At 42.4% G+C, this 16,167-nt stretch overlaps 1 protein-coding gene across 1 annotated transcript in view; it reads left to right on the top strand.

Annotated features, from left to right (window-relative positions):
* Nucleotides 1–10,239, top strand: part of LOC123548403 (uncharacterized) — a 48,966-nt gene extending 38,727 nt beyond the window's left edge. Inside the window, exons 14-22 of the mRNA XM_053546469.1 lie at nucleotides 950–1,021; nucleotides 2,249–2,418; nucleotides 2,766–3,034; nucleotides 3,772–3,902; nucleotides 5,553–5,688; nucleotides 6,043–6,111; nucleotides 8,665–8,783; nucleotides 9,371–9,455; nucleotides 10,039–10,239. Coding sequence (XP_053402444.1) covers nucleotides 950–1,021; nucleotides 2,249–2,418; nucleotides 2,766–3,034; nucleotides 3,772–3,902; nucleotides 5,553–5,688; nucleotides 6,043–6,111; nucleotides 8,665–8,783; nucleotides 9,371–9,455; nucleotides 10,039–10,224 — 1,237 coding nt within the window. The 3' untranslated portion in view covers nucleotides 10,225–10,239. The remainder of the gene's footprint in view (nucleotides 1–949; nucleotides 1,022–2,248; nucleotides 2,419–2,765; nucleotides 3,035–3,771; nucleotides 3,903–5,552; nucleotides 5,689–6,042; nucleotides 6,112–8,664; nucleotides 8,784–9,370; nucleotides 9,456–10,038) is intronic.
* Nucleotides 10,240–16,167: the final 5,928 nt, after the last annotated feature.

The following is a 16,167-nucleotide window of genomic DNA, read 5'->3' as shown; positions in this document are numbered from 1 at the left end:
CGTAGCTCTGAAAGTATTTGACGTAGAGTCACAAAACTTTACAGGAATGTTGGTCAGCATGTGTAGTTGTGCACCTGGGGTTTCGCGTCCGGATTCATTCAGTCATGTAGAAGTTATGGCCCCTGACTTTGTAAAAATTGGTCATTTTAATGTTGTGTCGTGCCTAGCTCCAAAAATATATGACCTAGAGTCACAAAACTTTACAGCCATGTTGGTCAGCATGTGTAGTTGTGCACCTGGGGTTTCGCGTCCGGATTAATCCAGACATGTAGGAGTTATGGCCCCTGACTTAGTAAAAAATTGGTCATTTTAATGTTGTGTCGCGCATAGCTCCAAAAGTATTTGACCTAGAATCACCAAAGTTTACAGGAATGTTGGTCAGCATGTGTAGTTGTGCACCTGGGGTTTCGCGTCCGGATTCATTCAGTCATGTAGCAGTTATGGCCCCTGACTTTGTAAAAATTGGTCATTTTAATGTTGTGTCGTGCCTAGCTCCAAAAGTATATGACCTAGAGTCACAAAACTTTACAGGCATGTTGGTCAGCATGTGTAGTTGTGCACCTGGGGTTTCGCGTCCAGATTCATCCAGTCATGTAGGAGTTATGGCCCCTGACTTAGTAAAACATTGGTCATTTTAATGTTGTGTCGCGCATAGCCCCAAAAGTATTTGACCTAGAATCACCAAAGTTTACAGGAATGTTGGTCAGCATGTGTAGTTGTGCACCTGGGGTTTCGCATCCGGATTCATTCAGTATTGTAGGAGTTCTGGCCCCTGACTAATGTCATGTAGTGGGGGCATCTGTGTCCCATGGACACATTTCTAGTTATATTAAGGTTACTTGTGTCAAATATAGACAGGTCATATGGCGCAAATTATGGATCTGCAATTTATATGAAAGAGAAATGAAATAATATATACGAGACAAATAAAGCTTTTTTTCTCAAACAGGTTTGGAAAGTTTGGCTTGGAGATTTTCCGTGCTGCGCGGCTTGTTGTGGATACAGGGATACATGCTAAAGGGTATGCCATTCATTTTCATCTTTTTTTGTCCGCTATTCTGCATGGATTTTTGCTGCATAAGGACCTCTCTTAACCGGTACCTCTGCATAGATCCTTGTACAAAACGAAGATCTGTTCCTACCGTACAGGTGACAGTGATTTTTTAGTTGTTGGAGTATCCGATTTTGTCGAAATATAACTTCACCTTGATGCATGTTGCTGAATTTTTTATATACATAAATTAATTCAGGAAGCCGTGTTTCACTTCCAGACTAGGCCTTTGGCCTTTCTGTTCGCTGAACTGTTTACATTTTTTTTAAAGGACTGATTTGTGTTAGTTTAATAATATTTTATTGCAACTATTACAGACATGAATGAAAACAATACATATGTATACATATATATATATAGTGCAAATGGGTCGGGCTACAAGTTTTAACAACATTAGCGACAGCCCTCCCCAAAACGTCACAATTTCACATATATATCTGTTCCGATACTTGTCTTGCAATTATTGTATGGTAGATTTATTACAGCGTAGAAAATGTATAACTACGTAATGACAAGATAAATTAATTTTGAAAAAGAGAGTAGGACAAGAAAAAAAGAGGATTTGTCAAATGCCCCCTTAATACTGCCGAACCCTGGTTAAGTGTTTATTGGTGACTGATTTGTGTTGCGGCACAACTTTCCGCTTGGTGATGAAAATTGGGAATATTATTATTACATATTGAGTTTTTTTTATAAATTAATGTCCTTTTTTATCGAAGCATCTCAAATAACCCCTTGGAAAAATTACACGTAAATTTAAATCCCAACATTTATGCCTGAGAAGCAAAATTAAAGAACTCAGAACCTTTTTATGTAAATTTTTACAACATGCAATGCTATTCCATCTGCAGCCGTTGGTTAGCAATGTTTATAGCATACATTTTAGTCACAGTGTCTTACATTTTTTGGAAAAATAAATTTGAGCCGTGCCATGAGAAAACCAACACAGTGGCTTTGCGACCAGCATGGATCCAGACCAGCCTGCGCATCCGCGCAGTCTGGTCAGGATCCATGCTGTACGCCAACAGTTTCTCTAATTCCAGTAGGCTTTGAAATCGAACAGCATGGATCCTGACCAGACTGCGCGGATGCGCAGGCTGGTCTGGATCCATGCTGGTCGCAAACGCACTATGTTGGTTTTCTCATGGCACGGCTCATTTCTGTTCTGTATGTATATTTTATTATATTTTCATTGAGATGGTCACGTGATAAAGCTATTGAATACATGAGTAACTACACAGCTTACACGCCTGAATTTATTGCACGAGAGATTGATCGTTACTCCACGTGGCCGGCACAGGCAACCTCGTACATGATCGGGAAACTCAAAATACGTGAACTAAGAGATATGGCTAAAGGAAGTCTTTGTATGTTGTATTCTTGTTATATGTTTATAATAAATGTATTAATCTCAGCATTTTTACCTGAAATAAAATTGTTTATAAGTTGATAAAGCTACACCTTTTAAAACTTGAAACAGGTCTCTGTCTTTCATTTTTTGTAGTTTTCAGAGTCAACGTTGCAGTGTGTAAGCCCTTAGTTTTGTTGAGACTGCTATCATAAACGTGAATTTAACAATAAACCATTGACTGCCAAAAATAATGAAGAGCATTACCTTTTCAGATTTCTTAGATAAAAAACACTTGATATATTTCTCTCTGTTTCTATTTATATCGTACTCAAGGCTATATTAAGTACATTTGTGACATTTTAGGCACATACTTTGATATCAAGGAGTTCCACAGCATCGTATTGAGCAATGGTGCCATGCCTCTAAGCGTTATGGAAGAACTCGTTAACGAGTGGATTAGTGATGTCAGAGGACGCCAAACTGACGTCGATAAGAAATGCTTGAATGAAATAGTTGAGGACTTCTGGGAATGGCGAATGAAGAACAACCCTGAATTTGCCAGCAATGTTGGTGACCATAGATACACTGACAAAGTTGAGGACTACAGCCTTGAAGCATTTGAAGGAAGAAAGGTAAAGCTAATTTTCTTAGAAAATAAGAGGAAGGGGTTCGTTCAAATGTGCACCTATCTTTTAACACGGCTATTACATTGCGTAAGTCGAATAATTCATTTAAGGTAGTAGAGCTGTAATGACAGTCGTCAAAGTACGTATTCTCCGTATGCGATTCCGGCATGCTCCGGTATTCTCCGGCATTCTCCGGTATTCTCCGGTTTTACGGAGAACCTTGTGCGTGTTGAGCTACATTCATTGCCTAACGAGAATAATATGCAATCACGCGGAAATTGCCGAGTGTCCTAAAGGGTCCACTACGTTTACAAACAAAGTGGCATTGATATTTGTTGATAATCGTGCTTAAATCTTAAATAGTTTTCCTTACATCGCTTAATGCAGTATAAAGCAAATTTGTGACCAATTTTTGAACAACAGGACAGTTCTGATCTAGCTGAAGACCAAATATTAGGACCGAGTCTTACCACACATTTTGGAAAAAACAAGTCCTACCCGCACCATTATGATATAAGTCATGAATCAGTGCCTGTGGCATATATATTTATGTTTTTCTTATCAGATTGGTATGGATGGTTTGTATGTAACCTAACATATGATCTATGTCTTTCAGAAAATGCATAGACTGTGACACATTACTTATATTTTTATCAGATGGATAATATACATGGTTTCCGAACATGTGATCTATGTCTTTGAAAAATGAATAGACGGTGACACATTATTTATATTTTTATCAGATGGATATGGATGGTTTCCTGAAACGTCTTAGTTATGTGAACAAAGACAGTCTGTCGCATGGAGAGCGCGTGACGTTTGACGTCCTGAAGGATACAATACAAATATGGGTGGATGGATACAAGTGGAGATAGTGAATATATAACTCATTTCAATATACTTATAGCGATAAGATCGTATCAAATTGATTTTGGTATAGTATTTCCGCGTTATTTGTTGGTCTCCGACTTATTTCTTTTTATGCCCCCGAAGAGGGGCATATAGTTTTTGAACCGTCTGTCCGTCTGTCGGTCTGTCGGTCTGTCCGCAATTTTCGTGTCCGGTCCATATCTTTGTCATCCATGGATGGATTTTCAAATAACTTGGCATAAATGTGTACCACAGTAAGACGACGTGTCGCGCGCAAGACCCAGGTCCGTAGCTCAAAGGTCAAGGTCACACTTAGACGTTAAAGGTCATTTTTCATGATAGTGCATTGCTGGGCGTGTCCGGTCCATATCTTTGTCATCCATGGATGGATTTTCAAGTAACTACGCATGAATGTGTGGCACAGTAAGACGACGTGTCGCGCGCAAGACCCAGGTCTGTAGCTCAAAGGTCAAGGTCACACTTAGACGTTAAAGGTAATATTTCATGATAGTGCGTTGATGGGCGTGTCCGGTTCATATCTTTGTCATTCATGCACGGATTTTAAAATTATTGGGCATGAATGTGTACCATAGTAAGACGACGTGTCGCGCGCAAGACCCAGGTCTGTAGCTCAAAGGTCAAGGTCACACTTAGACGTTAAAGGTCATATTTCATGATAGTGCATTGATGGGCGTGTCAAGTTCATATCTTTGTCATTCATGCACGGATTTTAAAATTATTGGGCATGAATGTGTACCATAGTAAGACGACGTGTCGCGCGCAAGACCCAGGTCCGTACCTCAAAAGTCAAGGTCACACTTAGACGTTAAAGGTCATATTTCATGGTAGTGCAATGATGGGCATGCCCGGTCCATATCTTTGTCATTCATGCATGGATTTTAAAATAACTACGCATGAATGTGTGGCACAGTAAGACGACGTGTCGCGCGCAAGACCCAGGTCCGTAGGTCAAAGGTCCTAAACTCTAACATCGGCCATAACTATTCATTCAAAGTGTCATCGGCGGCATGTGTCATCCTATGGAGACAGCTCTTGTTTTCTCTTTTAGAGATTTCCAGAAGTGGAACAAACATTGGTAAAAATGAGTTGTCCTAAGTATTACATTAAAACAATCCAAAAAAAAAAAACAACGGAGAACGCAATATTTGTCCAGAATAATATTATTACAAAAAAAAGAGAACGCACGAGTTGTCCCAAGAAGAACATAAATGTCCCAATTGTATAATAAAAAAGGAAACAAAGGAAACTGAAGGTTCCCAAAAGTATAGAAATCGGACAAACTAAACGTTTATTGCACATTTTAATTTCATTTGTCTAATTTTCTGTAAATAAGTTTGTCATATTTAGGAATCGTTTATATGACAGCATGTTTTTATAAAGTTATGTCCAGTAATTTGGCTCACTGTAGCTCTTAAAGAAAGTTCCATGATATATACTTGTAAAAGTAACGAATAAAACTGTGACTAATTTAAGCGTATAAATGATTTCAGATTATTTTCAATATTGCTAGAAACATTCAAAAAAGAGAAATAACTTTGTACATGTACAGATAGTAAGATGATGAGTATTTTTCTGGCAAACGTCTTGTTGCTTACCTGAATTTGTCATGCATCTTTACCTAATTATTTTCTAGTTACGGACCAATGAATCCAATTAATGTCTTAGAAGGAATACAGTCAAATTACGGATCTCGAGCAGACCAGGTCAAGTTTGAACGAGAGGAAGACTTTAGAATGTTCGCCAAAAGAATACTAAACTATGGTGTACAGGTAGCATATACATGCAGTATTTTTCAAACATGTTCATTTGGTGTTTCAAAATTAAAGGGGATGAAAATTAATGCTTTGCAATTAGTTGATTCACTATAAAAGCACCGCGACACTTTTCATAACACTGATAGAATATTTGAAATCAGACCACTATTGAAAGAGATATGCCGGTTTGATGTTTAAGAAAATGGCTAAACATGGAGGCAGCCATTAAGTGTGTTGGGTCGCATCCGAGGCCGAATTTTCAGATTACTTCACTTCTCGCTCACCGATGTGGGTTCGAAACTTCGCTTAGGGTGTACAGTTCTGCATTTTAGGGAGCCATTTATTTATTTTGTTTCTCTTTTATCACAGGTAGACCAGATAATTACTAGGATGCGCAAAGCGATCGAAATGAGAACTACCAACCACCTGGCTTCAATCGTAAGTCATGATGTCCGTATGAATACGAATATGTTTACTAAGAGAGCTAGCTGACAATACTGATTTTTATACGCCCGATGTATTATGTTATGGTCACGGTGTCCGTCCGTCCATCCGTCCGTTAGCAATTTCGTGTCCGCTCTGTAACTCTTGAACCCCTTGAAGGATTTCAAAGAAACTTGACACAAATGTTCACCACACCGAGACGACGTGCTGAGCACATGTTTTGAATGTCTCATTTCAAGGTCAAGGCCACACTTAGGGGTCAAAGGTCATATAAGTGTGTTTTGTGTCCGCTCTGTAACTATTGAACTTCTTGAAGGATTTCAAAGAAATTTGGCACAAATGTTCACCTCACTGAGACGACGTGCAGAGCGCATGTTTCGGATGACTAGCTTCAAGGTCAAGTTCACAGGAGTGAAAGGTCATATATGACTTTGCTGTGTCCGCTCTGTAACTCTTGAACTGCTTGAAGAATTTCAAAGATATTTGGCACAGATGTTCACCATACTGAGGCGACATGCAGAGCGCATGTTTTGGATGACTTGCTTTAAGGTCAAGGTCACACTTAGGGGTCAAATGTCATATATGACTTTGCTTTGTGTATATTGCTATGCATTGCAGTGCTCTAGTTTATATTTGGCAGGTCCCTTTTTGTTCTCTTACAATATTTTTTTTTGAATTACTTCCCTTTTTAGCTTACCTGTCACATAGTGACAAGGTGAGCTTTTGTGATCACTTCATTTTTGGTTTTATTTGATACAAACTTCCAAAATATCTTCAACAACAATAAATCTTGGATTCCATGACAAATCAGATCCAATCGTAGGTTCCAGAGTTGTTTTATATCTGATTACCGCCCCTGATTGTAATCAAAATGGATTTATATCAGTAAGTACTTATAGGACTTATTTGAAATTTCATTATTGTTATTAGTTGGACTGAGACAATCAGGGTAGATAACTATGGACTGATTTTATGTCAAATTACCTCCCTTTATTTTAAATTAAAATGGGTATATCTTCATAACTAATGAAGATACTGATCTGAAATTTCATTTATGTCAACATATGTATTTGGCAGATCCTTCTTTTGTTCACTTACAATATTTTTTTTTAATTACTTCCCTTTTACTTTACTATAAATAGCTTATTTTTAGTAACTTTTTTATTATTGGCCGTAGGGAAAATAACATACAACATGTATGGTACTTCCAATTTTTAGGTGTATTTTGACATATCTATACCTTGTAAGAATTTTTTTTTGGTTTTGGTTAAATTTCTTCCCTTTGTTGTTCCTGTCCTTTGGACTTAGATATTTTTTCTGAGGGCCTTCTTGTCCTCAAGTGCAATGATAACAGGTGAGCGATATAGGGCCATCATGGCCCTCTTGTTTGTTATTATAAATAGCTTATTTTGAATTTTTTTTTATTATTGGCAGTAGGGAAAAACCGAGACCACTTTTCTGTGGTACAACATGGATGGTACATCCAACTTTTAGATGTATTTTGACATAACTTTACCTGGTAAGAATTTTTTGTGGACTTAGAAATTGTTTTTGGGGGAATATCTTCTTTTTGTTGTTCCTGCCCTTTGGGCTTCAACAGTCAAGTTGCCCCCATCCTCTGATGTAACCCTTCGGGTGTATATTGCCCCGCTTGGCGGCGCTCTTTTTGTCATATTACCGTGACCTAAAAATAAGTCTGACAGGGAAAAAACATTTGAACCGCGCCATGAGAAAACCAATCCGCGCAGTCTGGTCAGGATTCATGCTGTTCGCTAACAGTTTCTCTAATAGGCTTTGACAGCGAACAGCATGGATCCTGACCAGACTGCGCGGATGCGCAGGCTGGTCTGGATCCATGCTGGTCGCAAACACACTATGTTGTCGCAAACTGGTCGCAAACACACTATGTTGTCCGTGTTGGTTTTCTCATGGCGTGGCTCATTTAGACATTTACTGGGACTGTGCATGGTTTAATAATATTTTGTCGCTTGTATCACATGCATTTTATATATACAACAAATGCACGCCCGCTTAGCTCAGTTGGGAGAGCGTTTGTCTAAGGATCGCGGGATCGCGAGTTCGATTCCCGGGCTGGGCGTTTGATAAAAAAACGTTGTGTCTGAATTCATTCGTCCTCCACCTCTGATAATTCAGTGGAGAAGTTGGCAGTTACTTGCGGAGAACATGTTTGTACTGGTACAGAATCCAGGAACACAGGTTAAGTTACCTGCCCGCCGTTACATGACTGAAATACTGTTGAAAAACGGCGTTAAACACAAAACAAAACAAAACAAAACAAACAACAAATGCACACAAGTACTTCAAGATGCATTATACGAAACGGTTGGGTCTGAAGTTATAACAACTTGTTTGCAATTAAACATTATACTAGTACTTTAATCTGTTTATACTTGTCTTTTGCATATTTCTGGAACGTTCACTGTAGGTTTAATGATTCTGGATTAAGGGATCGCTGAATTGCTTCTCTTCAAATCTTTCTTAATTATATTTACAAGTGTGCGTGACAAGCTACCCTTTCTGTTGTAGGAAAAAGTCCCACCACAATTGGAAACGATTCTGACAATGTATATGAATAACAGAACAGCCTTTCCGATGTATGAACCGTTTAAAGAGAAGCTGGACAACCTAGTATCAAATACTACAGCGTATGTTTAGTTTAGTTTTGCACAAAAAGCACGACATATTACGCCCGTTCAATCGCCTGTTTCGGCTTGGATTTTATTATCTTGAAAAAAAAAACACAACATGATTAAATCTATAAGGTTAACATTTGTCGGATAGACATTTTCCTAAAACTCAAACTAAATGAAAATGTTTGGCCCGTTTCACGAAGCAACTTTTGACAAAATATGAAGTTAGATGCAAGATATTTAATGAAAACTTTTTTAAGTTTTTGGCTAGTCTAAGGACCAGATTTGAAAATATGTAATAGTTTTGTCAAAACATTGAATCGAGTATACATTTTTGAGACAATATAAGTTGTAGCTTTTGAAAAAGATGCATTGCAAAAGTCTATACTTTGGAGAGCACTTACGGTATGATGAAAATAATGAACTTGTCAGACAGACCGCTGAATATTAAGAATATAAATACGTGAACAGAAAGATAAAAACTTCTCACATACGTCCAGAAATGTAAGTTTGTTTGGGTTGTTGTTTAAGAATCTAATCTAATGTGACAGTCTTTATTTAAGTATGAATGAAATGTTTATGATTTCTGTTCTTCTCTTCAGGAAAACTGAAATTCGAAATGCTGCCGTTGCCAATATTAAAATACTCCTGGACAAAATAAAGACACTTGCAGATTTTCTAAGAACTGTAAGAATACTTCTTTTATATATTCCGTAATAGATCTACAAAATGTTATGTTAAACAACTTCTGTTTTTAACCCAACTTATAACTTTGTTACAGTGACATTTGCAAAATTACATAGAACTTTGTTATGCACTGTTTTTCTATTTTTTCTCGTTCACTGTTGGTCCAATCAGTTTTTACTGAGATATATTTTTTCAGATCCTTGTTTACTTTTTCAAAGTAATATCATGTTTGCTTTGCTTTTATACTTTATAAAAGAGTACATCAGGGTGTTGACCTATATCGGACGTAGTTTTAAGGTAATGACTCTGTAATTACAATCGGAAAGTTCCGTTCGATAACGTATGCTCCGTTTGCAATTTCGGCATTTTCCGGTATGAGCGGAAAGGCAGGTGCTCGTATGAATTGCATTAATGTCCGAAGAATGCCGAAACGCCATACAAGAATACGTAATCTCACGGAAATTGCCGATTGCCATTACGGATGACCTTATTGACCCGCAGTATCTGGACTAATACTTCTTCAGAATGTCATAACATTCATATACAAATTATACAACTTTCAATATACCGAGAATGTTTTCAGACGTATATACCCAATACAAGGACGTCATTTGGTGTTGGAGGTTTACCACAAGGAGCCGAGTACTACCAAGCATGTTTAAAATGGCAACTGTCTGTAGATATGACTGCTGATGAAATACATGAAGAAGGAATTAAACAGGTCAACAGAGTGTATAAAGAGTTACAGAAGGTAAGTAGGGTGATATAGGGGCAACCATCTGTTGATAAAAGTCTGTTAATTAGATACTAAAACATGAATTAGAGAGGACAATAGGTAGGTAGGTAGTGGACCAATCAGTAAGCAGTGGACTAAAAGGTAGTTAGTAAGCTAGTGGACAAAAAGATAGGCAACGGACCAGTATAAGGCAGTGGACCAAAAGGAAATCTGGACTTATGGTTTAGTCAGTGGACCAACAGACTCAGTAGGCAGTGGACAAACAGGTAGGCAGTGGCCCAACAGACTCAGTAGGCAGTGGACAAACAGGTAGGCAGTGGACTAACAGGTAGGCAGTGGACCAAATGACTCGGTAGGCAGTGGACAAACAGGTAGGCAGTGGACTAACAGACTCAGTAGGCAGTGGACCAACAGACTCAGTAGGCAGTGGACCAACAGACTCAGTAGGCAGTGGACAAACAGGTAGGCAGTGGACTAACAGACTCAGTAGGCAGTGGACAAACAGGTAGGCAGTGGACTAACAGACTCAGTAGGCAGTGGACAAACAGGTAGGCAGTGGACCAACAGACTCAGTAGGCAGTGGACAAACAGGTAGGCAGTGGACTAACAGACTCAGTAGGCAGTGGACAAACAGGTAGGCAGTGGCCAAACAGGTAGGCAGTGGACAAACAGACTCAGTAGGCAGTGGAAAAACAGGTAGGCAATGGACCAACAGACTCAGTAGGCAGTGGACAAACAGGTAAGCAGTGGACTAACAGACTCAGTAGGCAGTGTACAAACAGGTAGGCAGTGGACCAACAGACTCAGTAGGCAGTGGACAAACAGGTAGGCAGTGGACCAACAGACTCAATAGGCAGTGGACAAACAGGTAGGCAGTGGACCAACAGACTCAGTAGGCAGTGGACAAACAGGTAGGCAGTGGACCAACAGACTCAGTAGGCAGTGGACCAACAGACTCAGTAGGCAGTGGACAAACAGGTAGGCAGTGGACTAACAAACTCAGTAGGCAGTGGACAAACAGGTAGGCAGTGGACTAACAGACTCAGTAGGCAGTGGACAAACAGGTAGGCAGTGGACCAACAGACTCAGTAGGCAGTGGACAAACAGGTAGGCAGTGGACCAACAGACTCAGTAGGCAGTGGACTAACAGACTCAGTAGGCAGTGGACAAACAGGTAGGCAGTGGACTAACATACTCAGTAGGCAGTGGACAAACAGGTAGGCAGTGGACTAACAGACTCAGTAGGCAGTGGACAAACAGGTAGGCAGTGAACCAACAGACTCAGTAGGCAGTGGACAAACAGGTAGGCAGTGGACTAACAGACTCAGTAGGCAGTGGACAAACAGGTAGGCAGTGGACAAACAGGTAGGCAGTGGACTAACAGACTCAGTAGTGGACAAACAGGTAGGCAGTAGACTAACATACTCAGTAGGCAGTGGACAAACAGGTAGGCAGTGGACTAACAGACTCAGTAGGCAGTGGACAAACAGGTAGGCAGTGGACAAACAGACTCAGTAGGCAGTGGACAAACAGGTAGGCAGTGGACAAACAGGTAGGCAGTGGACTAATAGACTCAGTAGGCAGTGGACAAACAGGTAGGCAGTGGACTAACAGGTAGGCAGTGGACAAACAGGTAGGCAGTGGACTAACAGATTCAGTAGGCAGTGGACAAACAAGTAGGCAGTGGAAAAACAGACTCAGTAGGCAGTGGACAAACAGGTAGGCAGTGGACAAACAGGTAGGCAGTGGACTAACAGACTCAGTAGGCAGTGGACAAACAGGTAGGCAGTGGACTCACAGACTCAGTAGGCAGTGGACAAACAGGTAGGCAGTGGACTAACAGACTCAGTAGTGGACAAACAGGTAGGCAGTGGACTATCAGACTCAGTAGGCAGTGGACAAACAGGTAGGCAGTGGACTAACAAACTCAGTAGGCAGTGGACAAACATGTAGGGAGTAGACAAACAGGTAGGCAGTGGACTAACAGACTCAGTAGGCAGTGGACAAACAGGTAGGCAGTGGACTAACAGGTAGGCAGTGGACCAACATACTCAGTAGGCAGTGGACAAACAGGTAGGCAGTGGACAAACAGGTAGGCAGTGGACTAACAGACTCAGTAGTGGACAAACAGGTAGGCAGTAGACCAACATACTCAGTAGGCAGTGGACAAACAGGTAGGCAGTGGACTAACAGACTCAGTAGGCAGTGGACAAACAGGTAGGCAGTGGACAAACAGATTCAGTAGGCAGTGGACAAACAGGTAGGCAGTGGACAAACAGGTAGGCAGTGGACTAATAGACTCAGTAGGCAGTGGACAAACAGGTAGGCAGTGGACTAACAGGTAGGCAGTGGACAAACAGGTAGGCAGTGGACTAACAGACTCAGTAGGCAGTGGACAAACAGGTAGGCAGTGGACAAACAGACTCAGTAGGCAGTGGACAAACAGGTAGGCAGTGGACAAACAGGTAGGCAGTGGACTAACAGACTCAGTAGGCAGTGGACAAACAGGTAGGCAGTGGACCAACAGACTCAGTAGTGGACAAACAGGTACGCAGTGGACTAACAGACTCAGTAGGCAGTGGACAAACAGGTAGGCAGTGGACTAACAGACTCAGTAGTGGACAAACAGGTAGGCAGTGGACTAACAGACTCAGTAGGCAGTGGACAAACAGGTAGGCAGTGGACTAACAAACTCAGTAGGCAGTGGACAAACATGTAGGCAGTGGACTAACATACTCAGTAGGCAGTGGACAAACAGGTAGGCAGTGGACTAACAGACTCAGTAGGCAGTGGACAAACAGGTAGGCAGTGGACAAACAGACTCAGTAGGCAGTAGACAAACAGGTAGGCATTTGACAAACAGGTAGGCAGTGGACTTATAGACTCAGTAGGCAGTGGACAAACAGGTAGGCAGTGGACTAACAGGTAGGCAGTGGACAAACAGGTAGGCAGTGGACTAACAGACTCAGTAGGCAGTGGACAAACAGGTAGGCAGTGGACAAACAGACTCAGTAGGCAGTGGACAAACAGGTAGGCAGTGGACTAACAGACTCAGTAGGCAGTGGACAAACAGGTAGGCAGTGGACTAACAGACTCAGAAGGCAGTGGACAAACAGGTAGGCAGTGGACAAACAGACTCAGTAGGCAGTGGACAAACAGGTAGGCAGTGGACAAACAGGTAGGCAGTGGACTAATAGACTCAGTAGGCAGTGAAAAACAGGTAGGCAGTGGACTAACAGGTAGGCAGTGGACAAACAGGTAGGCAGTGGACCAACATACTCAGTAGGCAGTGGACAAACAGGTAGGCAGTGGACAAACAGGTAGGCAGTGGACCAACAGAGTCAGTAGTGGACAAACAGGTAGGCAGTGGACTAACAGACTCGGTAGGAAGTGGACAAACAGGTAGGCAGTGGACTAACAGACTCAGTAGTGGACAAACAGGTAGGCAGTGGACTAACAGACTCAGTAGGCAGTGGACAAACAGGTAGGCAGTAGACAAACAGGTAGGCAGTGGACTAACAGACTCAGTAGGCAGTGGACAAACAGGTAGGCAGTGGACTAACAGGTAGGCGGTTGACCAACATACTCAGTAGGCAGTGGACAAACAGGTAGGCAGTGGACCAACAGACTCAGTAGGCAGTGGACAAACAGGTAGGCAGTGGACTAACAGACTCAGTAGGAATTGGACAAACAGGTAGGCAGTGGACAAACAGGTAGGCAGTGGACTAACAGGTAGGCAGTGGACCAACAGACTCAATAGGCAGTGGACAAACAGGTAGGCAGTGAACTTACAGACTCAATAGGCAATGGACAAATAGGTAGGCAGTGGACCAACAGACTCAGTAGGCAGTGGACAAACAGGTAGGCAGTGGACTAACAGACTCAGTAGTGGACAAACAGGTAGGCAGTGGACTAACAGACTCAGTAGGCAGTGGACAAACTGGTAGGCAGTGGACCAACAGACTCAGTAGTGGACAAACAGGTAGGCAGTGGACTAACAGACTCAGTAGGCAGTGGACAAACAGGTAGGCAGTGGACTAACAGACTCAGTAGTGGACAAACAGGTAGGCAGTGGACTAACAGACTCAGTAGGCAGTGGACAAACAGGTAAGCAGTGGACTAACAAACTCAGTAGGCAGTGGACAGACATGTAGGCAGTAGACAAACAGGTAGGCAGTGGACTAACAGACTCAGTAGGCAGTGGACAAACAGGTAGGCAGTGGACTAACAGGTAGGCAGTGGACCAAGATACTCAGTAGGCAGTGGACAAACAGGTAGGCAGTGGACAAACAGGTAGGCAGTGGACTAACATACTCAGTAGGCAGTGGACAAACAGGTAGGCAGTGGACTAACAGACTCAGTAGGCAGTGGACAAACAGGTAGGCAGTGGACAAACAGACTCAGTAGGCAGTGGACAAACTGGTAGGCAGTGGACCAACAGACTCAGTAGTGGACAAACAGGTACGCAGTGGACTAACAGACTCAGTAGGCAGTGGACAAACAGGTAGGCAGTGGACTAACAGACTCAGTAGTGGACAAACAGGTTGGCAGTGGACTAACAGACTCAGTAGGCAGTGGACAAACAGGTAGGCAGTGGACTAACAAACTCAGTAGGCAGTGGACAAACATGTAGGCAGTAGACAAACAGGTAGGCAGTGGACTAACATACTCAGTAGGCAGTGGACAAACAGGTAGGCAGTGGACCAACAGACTCAGTAGGCAGTGGACAAACAGGTAGGCAGTGAACAAACAGGTAGGCAGTGGACCAACAGACTCAATAGACAGTGGACAAACAGGCAGGCAGTGGACTAACAGACTCAGTAGTGGACACACAGGTAGGCAGTGGACCAACAGACTCAATAGGCAGTGGACAAACAGGTAGGCAGTGGACCAACAGACTCAGTAGGCAGTGGACAAACAGGTAGGCAGTGGACTAACAGGTAGGCAGTGGACCAACATACTCAGTAGGCAGTGGACAAACAGGTAGGCAGTGGACCAACAGACTCAGTAGGCAGTGGACAACAGGTAGGCAGTGAACAAACAGGTAGGCAGTGGACCAACAGACTCAATAGACAGTGGACAAACAGGCAGGCAGTGGACTAACAGACTCAGTAGTGGACACACAGGTAGGCAGTGGACCAACAGACTCAATAGGCAGTGGACAAACAGGTTGGCAGTGGACCAACAGACTCAGTAGGCAGTTGACAAACAGGTAGGCAGTGGACCAACAGACTCAATAGGCAGTGGACAAACAGGTAGGCAGTGGACTAACAGACTCAGTAGTGGACAAACAGGTAGGCAGTGGACTAAACATACTCAGTAGGCAGTGGGACAAAACAGGTAGGCAGTGGACTAACAGACTCAGTAGGCAGTGGACAAACAGGTAGGCAGTGGACAAGCAGGACTCAGTAGGCAGTAGACAACAGTAGGCATTTGACAAACAGGTAGGCAGTGGACTTATAGACTCAGTAGGCAGTGGACCAAACAGGTAGGCAGTGGACTAACAGGTAGGCAGTGGACAAACAGGTAGGCAGTGGACTAACAGACTCAGTAGGCAGTCGACAAACAGGTAGGCAGTGGACAAACAGACTCAGTAGGCAGTGGACAAACAGGTAGGCAATGGACTAACAGACTCAGTAGGCAGTGGACAAACAGGTAGGCAGTGGACTAACAGACTCAGTAGGCAGTGGACAAACAGGTAGGCAGTGGACCAACAGAGTCAGTAGTGGACAAACAGGTAGGCAGTGGACTAACAGACTCGGTAGGCAGTGGAAAAACAGGTAGGCAGTGGACTGACAGACTCAGTAGGCAGTGGACAAACAGGTAGGCAGTGGACCAACAGAGTCAGTAGTAAACAAACAGGTAGGCAGTGGACTAAACAGACTCGGTAGGCAGTGACAAACAGGTAGGCAGTGGACTAACAGACTCAGTAGTGGACAAACAGGTAGGCAGTGGACTAACAGATCAGTAGGCGTG

This window comes from Mercenaria mercenaria, chromosome 6 (genome assembly GCF_021730395.1).
Source record: "Mercenaria mercenaria strain notata chromosome 6, MADL_Memer_1, whole genome shotgun sequence".
In the NCBI taxonomy this organism is placed as follows: Eukaryota; Metazoa; Mollusca; class Bivalvia; order Venerida; family Veneridae; genus Mercenaria; species Mercenaria mercenaria.
This window is presented reverse-complemented; position numbering and strand designations above follow the sequence as displayed.